Below are 15,892 nucleotides of genomic sequence, written 5' to 3'. Positions count from 1 at the left end.
AAAAGCATTTTCAGAGGAGGGCTAGACATTAGGCAATGGATTCGGGTCTTGATTCTGGTTTTGTTGGGAGAGCAAATTCGGGTGCAAATTTCTGTATACAAGGTGTAGTTGGAATTGGTGTACAGGGGAAAAAATGTTCAATATGCACACTTTGCAAATGTTGTTCCTCGGGTCAGGCGTAGAGGATTTGTGGACAATTCTACTGCTAATTGTAATGCAAACATAAACATGTGGGAAAAAAGTACTCCTTGTCAATTTTGTGGGCTACTTCGACACTAGAATTGTGAGTGTAGATACAATCCAGACCAAATTCAGAATTTGTTTGCTCCCCAAATGCAGAAGAATTAAAATCAGAATGGGATGTCATAATCAGTGATTCCAGACAAAATTGCGCCTGTGCAAAACATGCAGTATCAACAGCAAAATATTATGTACACCACAACATATCAAAGTCTTTAGTGATAGGGTTCTAACCTTTAACTTCATGTAATACGGATCTCAATGTTCAGTCATTTAATATAGCTCAATAACCCGTGTGCAACTTAGATTCAGCTCTTTAATGCTTAAGTTAGCTTTCTATTCATGACTTAATTCGTGGGAACAATTCTCTGTGGGTAGTTTCAGATTCCAACAATACCTTCCGTTGCAAGTTTTTCGTCGCCAAAGTTTCTGCTATCATTAGTAGCAAGATTGTGGTTGCAACAGCAAAGTATCTCAATTATTTAGTAAGGATGCAGTGAATCATGATGAGAATGATACTTGATCTTTCAAGATGGCTTCTGCCATTCCAAACAAAGTCAGAGTTTGTGAGCCATAGGGAATGTATTTTTTTGTCAGTCAACATCCTATAGTGTTGAAATAAGATATTCTGCACACCCTTATCTTTAACAAAAAAAGCCAACGTATAGGCCCAAAATGTTATGTAGTCAATAGTTCATTTGAACACTTTTTTCCAAACAGATCTGAATGCTCCAAATTTTGCACGTTTCTCTAGAAAAGCAGAGTCCACACCAATGTGCATCTTCAAAGAAATATTTCTTTTATTTTCTTATTGACGATAGACCCAAAATAAACAGATTGCCAACACGTGTTTCGTCTTCCCTTAGACTTTGTCAAGGCATGCGGCGAAATAAATGTGGACAAATCATGTGCCCAATTCCGTTCTCGGCACAACTCCTGAAAGAGTATTCTTCAATAGCACCGTATTTATTAAAAACAAAAAAAACATTTGGATAGTCAAATATATCTGTTGACTTGAAAGAACGTTAGTAATCTTCGTACCCAGAATTGCAGATAACACAACTTGTCCTTAATCACGCCACCTCGCTATAACGAGGCAGAGGGCAAACGTTCATTTTTCTATTGCCACCCAAATTTGAGTCCACCTTTAAAATATATAACATGAAAAGCCACTCAAAGTTGGTACGAGCAACGAGTGAAACCTTGATAAGTCCCAACTCTAAAAGCAACCGAAAGGAGAGCCATATTCTCCGATACCACAACGCGTCCTTCCAGTCCTGCACGTGAAGCCTCAACTATAATTTTATGTACACAACTTTATTGTTGTGTAAGTAGGCACTTTTGGGTAGTAGGTGTCAAAAGGATATAACTTGCACCCCAACGACAGTGAAATCTTAATGCCAATGAAATTGCTTCACACTTTGATTTGTTCTGTTTGAAAGTGTCCGTTAGATGTGCGATTCCATCCCTGTCAAAGGGAACACTACTACCTGTTTCTGTTACCATCCTATAGTGCATTATCCAAAGGCACAAAGCCTTTCGTCAAGCCACTCCAATGTTTCTTGTACAGTTCTAGCTTTTCTTTCCCTTGACTGGTGGTACTGCAAGTCCATTCAAAGTATGATGCCTACGTACCAGCAGAGACGTAAGCCACAGGTTGTCAAAGGGCTGCACAAACATCTGCGACCCCTTATGAAATGCAAACTGTGGGCTTGAACGTCTGCTGCACCTCGAGGGCACTTATGTAATATGCTCCAGCTTGTACTCCTGTTGAAACTCTTCTTACAATGGAGTTTTCTACTGGTCAGTAATGTAACTTCATTTAAATGAAGTTAGGAGATGAATGAGGTGCAGTGCAGAAGCATACGTAAGCCAAGAAAGGTTTTTGGTGGTTTATTTGGGTAAAATCAACATCTAGGTATGGACAAGGAGAATGGTTTGCCTCCTTTGTCTGAAAACAATAAAGGTCACTTTCATCTGTCCCAATTCACAATCATAAATAAGGGGCCACACTAGACTCCAGCAATGTCGATCAATCTATGGCAGACTGTACATAAGTCCTTTTGAAGAAATCTCTTGTGTTGTACGAGCCTTCTTGTACACAGTCTTCAAAACATGAAGGAACAAGTGCACCTTTTTAGCTTAATTTCATTGTGACAGCCACATGAGCCGTCACATTGCAGATGCTGAGTCCCTCTTTCCCCAGTCATAGAAAAAAGTAATTCATGTCCTTGAGACACACTCATTTAGGCTGGCTGGAGTGAAGTTGTATCTTGTAGACTGCTTTTACATAGTAAGAAAAGTTCAAAGGGCCACCGAAAGAAAATGTTGATCAGGCAGGATGAGTTGTAGTGCTTGCTGACCCTAAACTGCTCCCTGTTGCTGGCCTGCAGTTTAAGTGACTACTAGAGTGTAACAAAATCAGACAATCCCTGCAGGCAGGCAGCGCCAGTGATTACATGGGAAGAAAACTCTATAGGGGTAAAATACCTGTCAGGCGGCACCCCTATAAGGAGATAGGTATGTTAAGTTCAAGTCAACACTGTATCAGATTGAGAATCAGACATCCAGCGTGCCACCTGGACTTATGAACACTGTTATTTTACCTCCTAGGTGTCCTGCACTGACCAGTTCTTCCCACTCATTGCCCAATTTCTCACCTACTTCCCCGTTTTCTTATGGACCTACCTGGTTGGAGACTGGACAGATTTCTAAGGGGATATCCATCTTCCTGGAGAGTTCCAATGCCACTGGATGCTTTAAGATGGCAAATCCATGGCCTATGCGGGAGGTGTTCAGTAGTATTGCATCAAGGACATTCCCATCGGTTGGTGTGCCTTGCCAATCTGAAGGGAAAGAGTCAAGAGTAATAAACTGAAACAAAAATGTAACACATGGGAAATAAAAGAAACGTGGGGAATAGAGGAGGATATATTAACATACAAAAAGAGATTAGAGGTACAAAAACAGAAGTAGAAAGAAATAAATAAAAGAAGTGGAATACGTTAGGGAAAGCGGAAATACATAGGTAGAGCTGTGAAAGGAAAGAGTGGTTTATAGGTAGGCTTTCCGGTTTTCAGTTTCTATTTGCTGTTAATTCTGGTGGGGTATTTCATTGTATTCCACTGTTTTCAAAAACATTATTGTAAAAATCAGTTGTTATTAGTGTTTATTTATTTTTGCTCTGTAAAAATATCATGAGGATGGTGTGTTTTTGGGTGAAATTGACTTTTACTTTCTTCTTTCCCTCCTTCATTCCTATTAATAATTCTTCCTTCCATCTTTCCTGCCCCTAATTCTCTTCTCTATAACTCTTCCTTATACATTTGCTTTCACACCTCACCTTCCTATCTATCTCATTTCCCAGCTCTCAAAGTACTCTTTCCAACAGTCCAACACTGTGTCCAAGATGCATATTTGCATCCATTAAGATTTGATTTCAACAGATAAAACATTTATGTTGTACATTTAATGCACCTTCCTGCTGAGCTATTCTTCAAACAAATGACAGCGATTGACTGAATGAAGGTTTTCCACTTGAGATATGAGAGCTATGTAATGTGAGTGGCCCAGTGCACCGTTATTGCTAACCAGTGTTACCCTGCCCTGTTCTTTGTCAAAAGATACCAAGAAATTGGTTAATAAATGTGGGTATACTGTCTGATACAGGCATATTTCTGCTCTGCATGGTCATAGGGGAGATGTCTGCTAAGGAAATATTATGCAAACTGTTAGCTTTACAGTCTTTGGTGATAGCAAACTCTGCTGCTGTGCAGGATGCCTTGGGTTATATCCCTGTAAATTCCACACCATGAATGAAGTTTACTTTACATTGTTGTGCCATTCCAATGAGATTTTGAGTTTACTTCCAAACCACTGATAGGACTGCTAAGAAATGATTTTCCCAAGCATTTGGGTCTTTGCTTATTTGAAAGCTGTACAGGGACTGTGTTCATTTCAGACTAGTGCGAGAGGTGTCCTGGGCACGGTAACTTTGTGGTCCATATAGCAATCATTGCTCTAGTTCAATTTCTGTCTAGGGAAAAAGAATGAGCACTGATCAATATGATTCCATTAAATATACCACTGTAATTTGTATTATTGATTTTGTGAAGTGCTGAGTTTTCTTTCAGCACCACAAGTTCCAATCTTCATCTTGGCATTGTGACAATAGGAATTACTATTTGTGTGTTTTCAACGTTAGGTAGTGTGTAACTTCATCACAGTTTTTTTGTGAATTTCTGAGTTGTTTTCTTTTTTCAATAATAACAAATCTTTTTCCATACAACACTTTATCCTTTGGTTTTCCAGTGAAATACTAGCTTCCTTAAAATCTAAGTTAAGGACTTAATTCCATACCTTACTATAACATCTATTTTACCTTTGGCTTTGTCAGTGAATTTACAGCTTTTTTAAAATCTGATTCAAACTTGAGCATATGCCCAACACTGTCAGGTAACTAGTACTAGTACCCAACACTCCACTTGGGGATGGTATCAGCTGTATGCAGTGGAGGGTTGGCTGCAAGGAATGGCCTTTGACCTGACCCTATGCCCAACCACCTGCAAACACCCAGCCGCCCAATTGCACTGCCCTGGGAGTGATCTTCAGCCTACGCTATGTCAAAAAATTTGCAAACATTGAACAGTATTCTCTCCACACATTTAAATTAGCTGTGGTTAGATGAGCCAATTCAGATAGGTCCTCCACTCACGCGGGCTGATATCAGAAATCCCCACCAACTAGACCCATGGCACCCCACATACATGTCTATGGAGACACTTGCCCAATTTCTCATAGCTCGCTCTCTTCCCTTTGACCATGGAAACTAAGATCATTCGTCTCAATATACGAGACCTCAACAACCCTATCAAGAGATCAGAGGTGCTGTCTTTGCTGTAACACACCCAGGGTGACATATACCTGCTACAGAAGACACACTTACTCTCTTAAGTTTTCCGCAACCGCGTTACGCGGAGATCACGGAGTTCCCAAAAACATCAGCAGAGAGTGAGCTATTCTCGGCTGTTTCCCATTCCATATAACGGCACGGATATCCCTCTGAAGATGCAGGATAATGGTGTGGGCAGCGTTTGGAATAATAAAAGAAACTGTAGGAGGACATTCATCTTTATGACGTTAATATGTTCCAGCCAGGAGATGTGCGCCGACTTCCATCTCTGAAAATCTGCCAGGATGGAGCGGCAAAGGGACGGCCAAGTTTTTTACGACCAGGACGCAAGCGTCATGGTGATGTGGAGGCCTAAGTACTTGATGGAGACTGGGGACCATTAAAATGGCACAAGATTCTGCAAGGTCTTAACCACCCGGTCCTGAATAGTAAGATTAAGCACGAACAACTTGGACATGTTAATTTTAAAGCCAGAGATAGATCCAAAGTTCTGCAAACATCCCCTAACACTAGGAAGGGATATCTTAGGTTGCGCCAGGGTGAGCAGGAGGTAATCCGCAAACAAGCTTACCTTGTGTACTTGAACCCTGCCATTGATTGTGTCTGCGGTATGGATTAGAATAGCCAGGGGCTCAAACGCTAGGGCAAACAGTAATGGTGAGGGCGGTCATCCCGGTCGCTTACCCCGCCGCAAAGAGATAGGGTTTGTGGTCTGCCAGTTGACCCGGACACACACTACTGGTGCCACATAGGAGACCATGACCTTGGAAATAAAGTCCTCTCCAAGGCTGACCTTGTGCAGGACCACCTGAAGATATGTCCAGTCAACCCTATCAAATACCTTCTCTGCATTGAGTGAGAGAAGGCAAGCAGGAATACTATATTTGTGTGAGTTTTCCACCAGGTGGGCTATACGATGAACATTGTCAGCCCCTTGCCGCTGGCGTATAAATCCCACTTGGTCGGGGCTAATAAGGCCCGGTAGATAGGGTTCCAGCCGAGTGGCTAGTATTTTGGCGAATAGCTAAGCATCATTGTTAAGCAAGGCTATCGGGCGATAGGAGGAACACAGGTCTAGATCCTTGCCCACTTTCGGTATAAGCGAGATCTCTGCCTCAGCGATTGTAGGTGTGAGGCCGGTGTCCTGGAGGAAATAATTAAACAGACACAAGTAGTGCTCTGGCAGCTGGGGTAGAAATATTCTTTAGAAGCTCACTGGCAGTCCATCTGAACCTGGTGTCTTACCCAAGGGAAGGGCCCATAGTGCAGCCCAGAGTTCATCATCAAGTGATCGGGCTACCTAAGAGTGCAGCATGCTGTGGCGTCAGAAGTTCCCAAGAACAATCTGCGAGGTATGTGTGAAGCTGTGCAGGCGGGGGGTCTTCCCAGGAGTAAAGGTGTTGATAATTCCAGAAAGCTTCTAATTTGACCCTTTCCGCTGTGACCTATCCCGAGCACCAGGGTGTGCCATTCTGCGACAATCATGCCTCATTAAGTGGGTTTCCTGGAGCAAGAGAACACCTGGGTCGTTTTGCAGGATATAGCAACAAATTTGCATTTGTTTATTTGGGGAAATTTGGGCCTGCATATGCATAGAGATTAGTTTGAGGCCACCCATTGTAGGCAAAGGAGCGTGAAGGGGCTAGCAGATGCAGCATTATCCAAAGAGTAAAATGATTAGGGTGTGCAACCAGTTTGGGCACAGAAGGGTGTAATTCTGTTTGACTCCTTCCCAGCTATAGCGGGAGCTGATCCACTCTGCCACCCAGTGCCAAAAATATGGTGCCAGCTGATTCCATTCTCTCTCCCCTACAGGCCACATAATTCCAGGTACCATTGCCCCAAACCCTTGTTATATCATATATGACATGTAATAGTAAACATCCTACAACAAAACATTACAATAGACTAACAGGGTCCAATCATGACCTCTTCATTGTGTGGAGAGTGGTACCAACTTGTTCCAATTCCACCGGACGAGTCACCCTCCAGAAGACAGGGTAAATAGTGGGGGGAGGAAGGGGTGACCAACAGGAGTCCCATAGGAGTGTTCAGTATAATATTTTGTGGTTTTCCTCACCTCCAAGGTCCACTCGCTCCAATAGCAGATCAAGTCTGAAGGGAATAGTGTAGCTGTGGTTCTGTCCTATAAAAGCATATATTTGCCATACAACATCTGGAGTCACACCGAGTTGGCTGTGGAGCGGGTGTGGGAGGTGCCACCACTGAGCGTGCGGAGGTGCTGAATAACATCTCTCTTTGTTTCTTAAGAGGATGACTCTGCTTGACGCTTGTCAGGTCGCCTCGAAGAGACCGTGGACCATTTAGACTGCAGTCCTCATCTGGAGGGGCACAGGTGAGGGAGGGCACCATCATTTGGAGAGTCTTCAGGGAGCTGTAGCAAAGCCTTGGCCTCTGTCATAGACTGAAGAGCGCGGCGTTTGCCTTCTCACAAGAACAAAGGTTATCGAATCACTTGGGCTCAGAGCTTGTCAGTGACAGGTTTAAAGTCAAATAGCTTCCTAAGGGTTGTATGTCTTGAAAACGTTTTATAGCATGGCCTTTAAACTTGAGCTCAGTCTTGCCCCTGGCTTCCTCCATTATCACCTCTTTTTCTGTAAAGAAGTGGACTCTGGTGAAGATATCTGGTGTCCTCTATGCACGGCCAGCTACAGCCGTGACCCGGTGGGCCCTATCTAAGGAGGCGGGGAGGCCTCCTCATCACCCCTGACTTCCTGGAGCAACTCCACCGTGAAGGCCATAATGTCGGTGCCCTCCGCTCCTCACGGCACTCCCTGGATGCGGATGTTATTCTGGCGGACCCTATTTGCGAGGTCTTCTTGCTTTGTTTGTAGGATAATATTTGCTCTTTCAGCGCTGCTACTCGACGCCATAGCATCTCTTGCTCCTCAGACCTCGTGGTAATCACTTCTTTCACCTATTTCAGTGACTTCTCTCAGGATTTCTCATAGGTAGGATTAGAATCCATCTTTGAGAGAGGTGATGTCTGCCTGAATTTTTTGCAGAAAGCGGTCCATATACCCCTAGGTGATGGGGCAGAGGAACCGTCGTCCCCCGCTGGCGAGGGGCGCCATCTCTGCACGCGGGGCTTTATTACAAAGGGATACCACTGGGTTATCCTAGGAGGCTTAGGAACGCGGCACAGCAAGCTATCCAGGTCGGTCACGAATACCAGTCTCTCTTCACTTCAGCTTGCCCACCCTCTTGAGGTCTTAAGTGAGTGTCAACTCAATGCAGGATTTCACCCCTCCGCAGGCACCCACCTTCCCTGGTTTGGCTGGAACCGAGCTCAATTCCTGTGGTGTTCACCGGGGTAAGGTGCCTGAAGTTACTTCTAATGCAGCGGCACACCCCCTCCAGCTATTCCCAGCACCAGACTAGTTTCCGTGGGGTCCGACAGCAATCAACTTGATCCTTTTAGTGGGGCCAGGGGATCACCACAATTCCACCTGCAAGGTACTGCAGGCTCACTTCGTTGAGATGGTGTCTCCCCACTAATGATCTAGGATGCGAGGCTCCCCCTGACCTCCCAGTTTAAGTGTGTTTTCTCCTCCTTGACTATTCCGAGGGCCTGCAGACCGCAGTCCGCAATCACGCAAGGTCCCATCCTTGAAAGGTCCCAAATGTGGGCTACACAGGGCCACAGGCGGGTAGATTCTCTGCGTATACTGTTGCCCCGCTGTGCCTCCTTTACCCTTACTTGGCCAGGCTTTGTCCCTGTCAGCGTTCAGCCACCGCTACCCACAGGGCCCGTCTCTGCACTCACTGTTCCTGTGGAAGCCAAGGATTCCCAGGTGGGGCAGCAGCTCGTCCGTTACCATGGTCCCAGCAGGTCTTTGCTGCGTCGGAGCATCTGCAGCAGCACTGGGCTCTCTTGCTTTCCTTCAGTGCACAGCTCTACATTTCCTGAGGCTGGGTTGCCGATTATTTCTTCTGACCGTTTCACTGCGGCCTCCGGCTGCACCTGATCACCCGCACCAGCTCTAGCGGCTGCAGGAATGCTGAACTGAGCCAATCACATGAGGCAGCAGAGTTCTGCACCAGTTCCAGGCTCGCAACTAGGACGCCTGTCTCGTCTCTACTCTCTCCAGCTCTGCTGAAGCAAAACAGGGCCCCTAGCTGTGCCTTGTGTAGCCGCCCATACTGTTGGCTCTGATACGAGGCTCTGGCGCTGGATGTTCTCCTGCAGGTAGGGCACAGTATGGCAACCCCCATTGCTCTAGCCGCTCACAATGCTTCTGGGCATCCACAGCGGAGCTACCACCATCTAGCTGTGGGGATTGCACCTTCTCGGGGCTCACGGGGTTCTGCAGCTCTGAGACCCGCGTGATGCTAGGCCCGGTAGCCTTCCCTATGACCTTCTCTGTCAGTGTAGTCTAGTCGTCTTCCAGGACCAAAATGGCGGCTGTCACCTACGGCTGTCGTTCTGCACCTCCAGTCGCTCTTGGTCGTCCATTGCTGCTCTCGGCCCCCTCGGCAGCTGCATCACGCCGTACTATAGACACCCCGCAGGACGATGGCGGTGCAGGCGCCCCACAGCAGTCAGCGGCAGGCGGATGGGCCACGGGGAGACAGAGAGCATGGAGAACACGTCTTACTCCATTGCCTCCCAGGCCACGCCCCCCACGGCCTTCTCGGTCACTGCGGTCTAGTCGTCTTCCGGGACCAAAATGGCAGCTGTCACCTACGGCTGTCATTCTGCACCTCCAGTCACTCTTTGTCATCTGTGGCTGCTCTCGGCCCCCTCCGGCAGCAGCAGCACACTACACTATAACAATTTTATTAAAGATACGACTTGCAATAGTTACATTTGCGGCATGACACATTCATAAAAATTCACAGATTTTGGGGGCAGGAAATATTAGCATGTGTTCATAATTTACTCGTTTTGAATGGAGTTATACAATAATTCCATATCAGTTGTGACCTTTAAGGATGTGTCTTTCCAAGGGATTTAATTTATCTTGAACAAGAACTTTGATTAATCTCTTATTTATGAAGGCAATGGTGTTATATATTCAAAGAATATTAGATCTATATAACCCTTGAAGTGTTTCCAGCAGGGAGCCTATAAAAAGCTCACTGTGGGCCTCCCCGGTGGATTGGTGACCTTCCAGGGTAAGCATGCCGGATTGTTTGTTTTTCAAATAGTCATTCTTTGTGGTATAGTAGCCCTTTGTCTTTCAATTCAGTTATTTTGAGAACGTATTCCATTGCATTTATCCTAGTAGAATCCTCATTTAGTTTCTCATGTTGTTCTCATTTGTCTAGCTGTTTTCTACCCTTCATCCTTTTCGTTATTACACTATTGCTGCCTTTATCCGGGGCTTTGATGATTATAATTGGATCCTCTTGTAGAACTTTCAGGACTTCCCATTCTTTTGTAGTAATTTTGGTACGTTCTTATCTGCAGTTTTTCTCTTTTAAAACCCTCAAACCTTCTACTATTTCGTCTTTCAACAAGTGAATATTGTTGTTAGTCGGCAATTGTGGGCAAAAGAATCATTTTACTGTGCATATATGGACACGGTGTATCATTTATTTGCTTCCAGTCTTTTTATATATTGCTAAGACTGGGGAATTGCATTAAGTTATTTTCCAGTACTCCAAAAGTCAAGTAAAAACTAGATTCACCTTCCACTACAGGGTGTAGTTATTCTAAACATAGGGAAAGGGGGAATGTATGACATTAAAATGCATACATTTACAACGCATGCCTTTACAACCCAGTTTTTACATAGCAACATCCTTTACAACACATACATTTACATTCCATACAACTACAAGAAATTTGTTTAAACTACATTTACAACGCATTCCATTACATCGCATTATACCTCTACAACCCATACCATTACAACGCATACAATTACATTGCATTTAAGGTAAGTGTTGGATAGTGTAGAGGAAAAAATCACTATTCTAACTCCAGAGTGTGCAACAGTAGGGTAAGTGTTGGATATTGTAGGGGTAAAAAATACTATTCTAACTCCAGGGGGTGCAACAGTACGGTAAGTGTTTGAAAGTGTAGGGGTACTATGCGCTGTAATGGTATGCGTTGTAATGACATGCGATGTAATGCCTGCGTTGTAGTGACATGCGTTGTAGTGACATGCGTTGTAGTGTCATGCGTTGTAGTGTCATGCAATGTAATGGATGCGTTGTAGTGACATGCGTTATAAAGGATGTTACAATGTAATGACTGCATTGTAAATGTAGTGCGATGTAATGATTGCGTTGTAAAGGATGTTTCCCGGAAAGGGGTGGTCGGTGAAAATGTAGGTTGCACAATATTTATGGTCCCTGTTTTTAGTAGTCAGCAAATCAAGACAAATTACTTCAGATATTCCTTTACCTTGCAAAGATCCACCATAACCTGCAGACTTCATTGACTGCAGAAGCGATGAGGCAAATTGTGAAGGCACAGTAAACATCAGCCGTACATCTGCACACCACTGTCACACTTAAAGTGTCATTTTGAAGAATACAAGAAAAGTGATGGTTGCAATTACTGGGGCTGCATCCCTTTGCATTGTATTTTTGCTCTCCATGCCACCTCACATTTGACTCCGCCATGGTGCCACTTAAGATTGGTCCCACTCATATGCACATCATTCTTAGTCCTGCTTCAACAGGTTGAGTTCAGCCCAAACTCCAAAGCCAGGTCCCCTCTGAAACGGAACACATTCAACTCAAGATCAATTTCTGCCTATTTGGGCCTCTTCAGTCAGGTGAACCTTGGTTCCAGTGGAACAGTGAGCCTGGGACTCATTATTTGGGTATACTTGTCACACTTAGGGTACCACAATGAAGAATAAAAAAAGAAAGTGATGAATGGACTGCTTAAATTAGTCTCAGCCACTAGTAATTACGTGGGTCGCATCCTAATCCATCATGTATTTTGATCCCCTGGCCACCTCAGAATAGAGCCAGCCACATGCAAATCAGCTTTAATCCTGCTTCAACGGGAAACATCTGTCTTGAACTGCTAAGGCAGTTCCTCTCTGAACCTGAAATTAAGCAATCCTGTTTCAGCATATTTGGCCAACTTTTGTTTGGACACATGTTTGGGTATACCTCAAACACTTAGGGCATCACAATGATGAATACAAAAAAGTGATGGATGGATGCTTGAATTAATCTCAGCCACTGGCAATTACTCGGTCTGCATCCTAATCCATCTTTTATTTTACCCACCATACTGTCTCAGATTAGACCCAGTCAGGGGCGTGGCTTGGACGGCGTTGGAAATGGCCGCCTAGCTCGTTCGCTGCGATGCAGGAGAGCGGACCTTCAGCCCTAAAGGACGAAATATCGTAGCCATGATAGTGGGAGTGGAAGGATTTCCCTCCTGAATGCCTGGAGCACTCTCGGTGTAACTTTGTACACTCAGCACCCAACGGAAACACCCATACCGCAACCCGACAACCCACGAGAAGTGATGTGCGGAGGTTCGGCGCTAAGGGACACTCACCACGTGGCATAAGACGGAATCCGCCAGGGAACCAGCGGAAGCGCACACGGCAAGGAGGTGAGCCCAGATGTTTGCGCACAGTGTCAGCTGAATACCGGCAGCATTTGTAGCCCTTCTGAGTGAACGCTTCAGATTTTTCCGCCCCGGAGCCCGGCAGCTCGCCTGACTTAAAGATGGCCGCCCGCTACCTAACTCGCGCCTAGAGCGCTGGAAAACATAACGTCCCACTGCCAATAAGAAGCGTTTCACCTTGCAAAATCGAAGTGGCTGCCCTACACCCTCAAAATAAAGCCCCACAGGAAAGGGGATATCTCCCCCCATCAGCGACTGGCCTGTAAATTGAACATGTTCATTACCAATAGCGCCTGACTTAAAAATGGCGTCCGTTTGTGTTCATTTAGTCATTTTTCGGCGCGAAAGTTTGAGGATTGTAGGAAATATATGAAAAGTTGAGGGAAGCTTGTCTTCAACAGCCTAAAGCTATGAAATACTGAACTCTACCACATACACACGCATGGCACTACCTTTTCTCAACACTGCTACGTCTACAATTGTTCTGGTGAAAGGAGCCATAATTCTGGTGTAAACTCTCTGTTAAAACTCTGTTAAGCTCTGTTAAAGCCTCTGTGCCATTCTGTGATGTACTAGCCTACCTCACGACGCAACAGGTAGCCAAAGCCCTAAAGCAAAAGATTGAGCCCTCTTCGGGAAGCCACCGACAACATCAGCCAGTACCCCGTTACCTCACAGACCTTCTGGTAGTACGGAAACGTAACCCCTCAACATGGCGGAAAGAGACGAGAAGAAGAACGCAAAAAAGGTAAAACCGGCACCCTCTCTGTCAGATTCCCCCATCAAGGCAAAGTCGGACGTCAACAGTACCCTAGAAGTGATCCTGATAAAACTGGCAGAAGTACACGATCTAGCAAAATCAACCAAATCCAATACTGACGCTATGCAATTGGAGCTCACTGCAATTAGAGCTGACATGAGCTCGGTCCACAAAAGCATAGATGAAGCTGAGCAAAGGATTAGCGACTTGGAAGATAAAACCAAAAATGCCTCCGCATCCATGCGGCAAATTCAGGGATCAACGGACCAGCTCAGACGCCAGGTATCGGAGTTGGAAGACAGAAACAGGAGGGGAAATGTGCGCATTTTTGGAATCCCGGAAAATGCAGAGAAAGACGCGAATTCCTGTGTGGACTTTTTAGAAGCTTGGATCCCGAAAATAACAGGGATTTCCTTCCACCACGAATTTGAACTCGACAGAGCCCATAGGGTGCCGAGCTATATCCCTCATGGCTACAGAGGCCCGCGCCCACTGATCTGCAAACCATTAAGGCATCAACATACAGAAGCTATACTGCAGTTCGCGCGGCGAAACCATAAAATCACTTGGGAGGGCCACACTATAACTTTCACCCAAGACTACTCGAAAGACACGCTTGAAATCAGGAAGGGCTTCCTGGCACAAAGAGAAAGACTAAGATCGAAAGGAATTCAATACTCTTTCGCTGGCCCGGCGAAATTCAAAATCACCATTCAAGGCAAACCGAAATTCTTCACGAGCCCAAACGCATTGGCGCAATTCATTGGAGACTCCACTTCACAAAGCATGGACTTGTCAAACAACCCCTCGAATAAACGCAAGACAAACTCGTTAGAAAATGTGAATTCAGACTCTGGTCATGGCTGATCCCATCGTTCTATTCTCATACCTCAAACGTGTTGTCTTATTAATACAGCGTCCAGGTTTTCCTCCTGGAATTGGTTAGACAAGCTAATACTTACCTTTTGGCAAAATCATCTCCTTGTAGACACTTGTAGACACTTGTAGTCACTTGTAGACACTTCCATCTTAGTTTCAAGTTTCATTGTTTCATTGTGTTTTGGTGTGTTTGTCGCCATCAGGTAAGACCACTCAGGATCAGAGCCTTGATCACTCATGGTAAACTGACGTTTTCATTGAACCTCCTATCACGATACTTAGCTCCTAGACCACAGCTCAATACACGTGTTAAGCTATGTTTTGTAAACCATTAATGGAACAAAATGTTTTGGGATATGATCCCTATCATTACTTCATATAGATCTTTAGGGATCACCCGTGAGAAAGATCATTCTCTGCAGAAAATCCTCTTCTGATTACTTTGTTTCAGAGCACGGCTGTTTTCACGAACCAACCCTGCACCGTATATACAAATGAACAGTCATGGAGTTACACCCTTTTAACTCCTACTTCTATCCAATGCGCTTATATGATATACTCTCTCAGGCAATTTTATGTCCTCCTTAAGGTTCACTGTATCACAATTTTATGTGTACATGCTTATTATGTTTAGCCGAAGCGGACTGTTACTTAACAAAGCGCCTTAAGCGCAGTAAGAACTTGATGTTACTGATGTTATTCCCTGTTATTTCTATCATTCTAAAACCTTCCTGCGTTGCAGATGAACGGCAATGCCGTCGCAGCTCCTAAGTTCTTTTGGAAGGGATGGGGGGTGGGGAGGGAGGTGGGGAGAGCAGGGGGGAGGGAGGAAGGGGGGGGAGGGTAGAGGGGGAAAGGGGGAAAAAAAAATTCTGGATTGTTTCAGCATGTGTTCAATGTTTATGGTTAATGATTCCACTCACCTTTTTAGCTTTAGAAGTAATGCTATCCGAGACCTTCCTTATGATTGACCAAGGTAGCACATCAAACATGATCTCAAGACACGATAACTCAAGACACGATAATCCTGCGAAAGCCACTACAGATGAAACTCACGCGAGACAGAACCATACTAAGGGAACAATTCGTTCGCCCATACTTGTCATCCACTTAATATCCTATAGCTTAATGTTCACGGCTCTACCACTTGATCAAGAGCGAAGACCTAGCTATCAATGACCCACAATTCTTCTATCACGGAGGGCCTTAACATTGTCTCCTTTAACGTTAAAGGACTCAACCACCCAGTCAAGAGGAGGAAAGTTCTAGAATATTTGTCAAAATCCAAGGGTGACATCCTCCTCTTGCAGGAGACTAAATTATCGAAGGATGACGCTGAACTGATAAGTCAACATTGGATCTCACACACTCTTTGTTCGCCAGCAATTGGCAAAAAACGTGGAGTCCTCACCCTAATAGCTAAAAAATCTAACATCTCTGTAATATCGCACACTCAGGATCAGGATGGCCGCTTCATCATGGCTCACCTGCAAAGAAACGATGACCATATCCACGTCATGAACATTTACGGTCC

The 15,892-nt window shown here is 44.9% G+C and overlaps 1 protein-coding gene across 3 annotated transcripts in view; it reads right to left on the bottom strand.

The window, feature by feature from the left end:
• Positions 1-15,892, bottom strand: part of LOC144808610 (adenosine deaminase 2-like) — a 773,449-nt gene that overhangs the window by 100,145 nt on the left and 657,412 nt on the right. For all 3 annotated transcript variants that reach the window (XM_078673649.1, XM_078673650.1, XM_078673648.1), the window contains one exon: positions 2,929-3,086. In XM_078673649.1, the coding sequence (XP_078529775.1) occupies positions 2,929-3,086 (158 nt within the window). The remainder of the gene's footprint in view (positions 1-2,928; positions 3,087-15,892) is intronic.

This window comes from Lissotriton helveticus, chromosome 1_1 (assembly GCF_964261635.1).
Source record: "Lissotriton helveticus chromosome 1_1, aLisHel1.1, whole genome shotgun sequence".
Taxonomy (NCBI): Eukaryota; Metazoa; Chordata; class Amphibia; order Caudata; family Salamandridae; genus Lissotriton; species Lissotriton helveticus.
The sequence above is the reverse complement of the archived record's forward strand: the minus strand, read 5'-3'. Positions and strand labels throughout refer to the sequence as shown.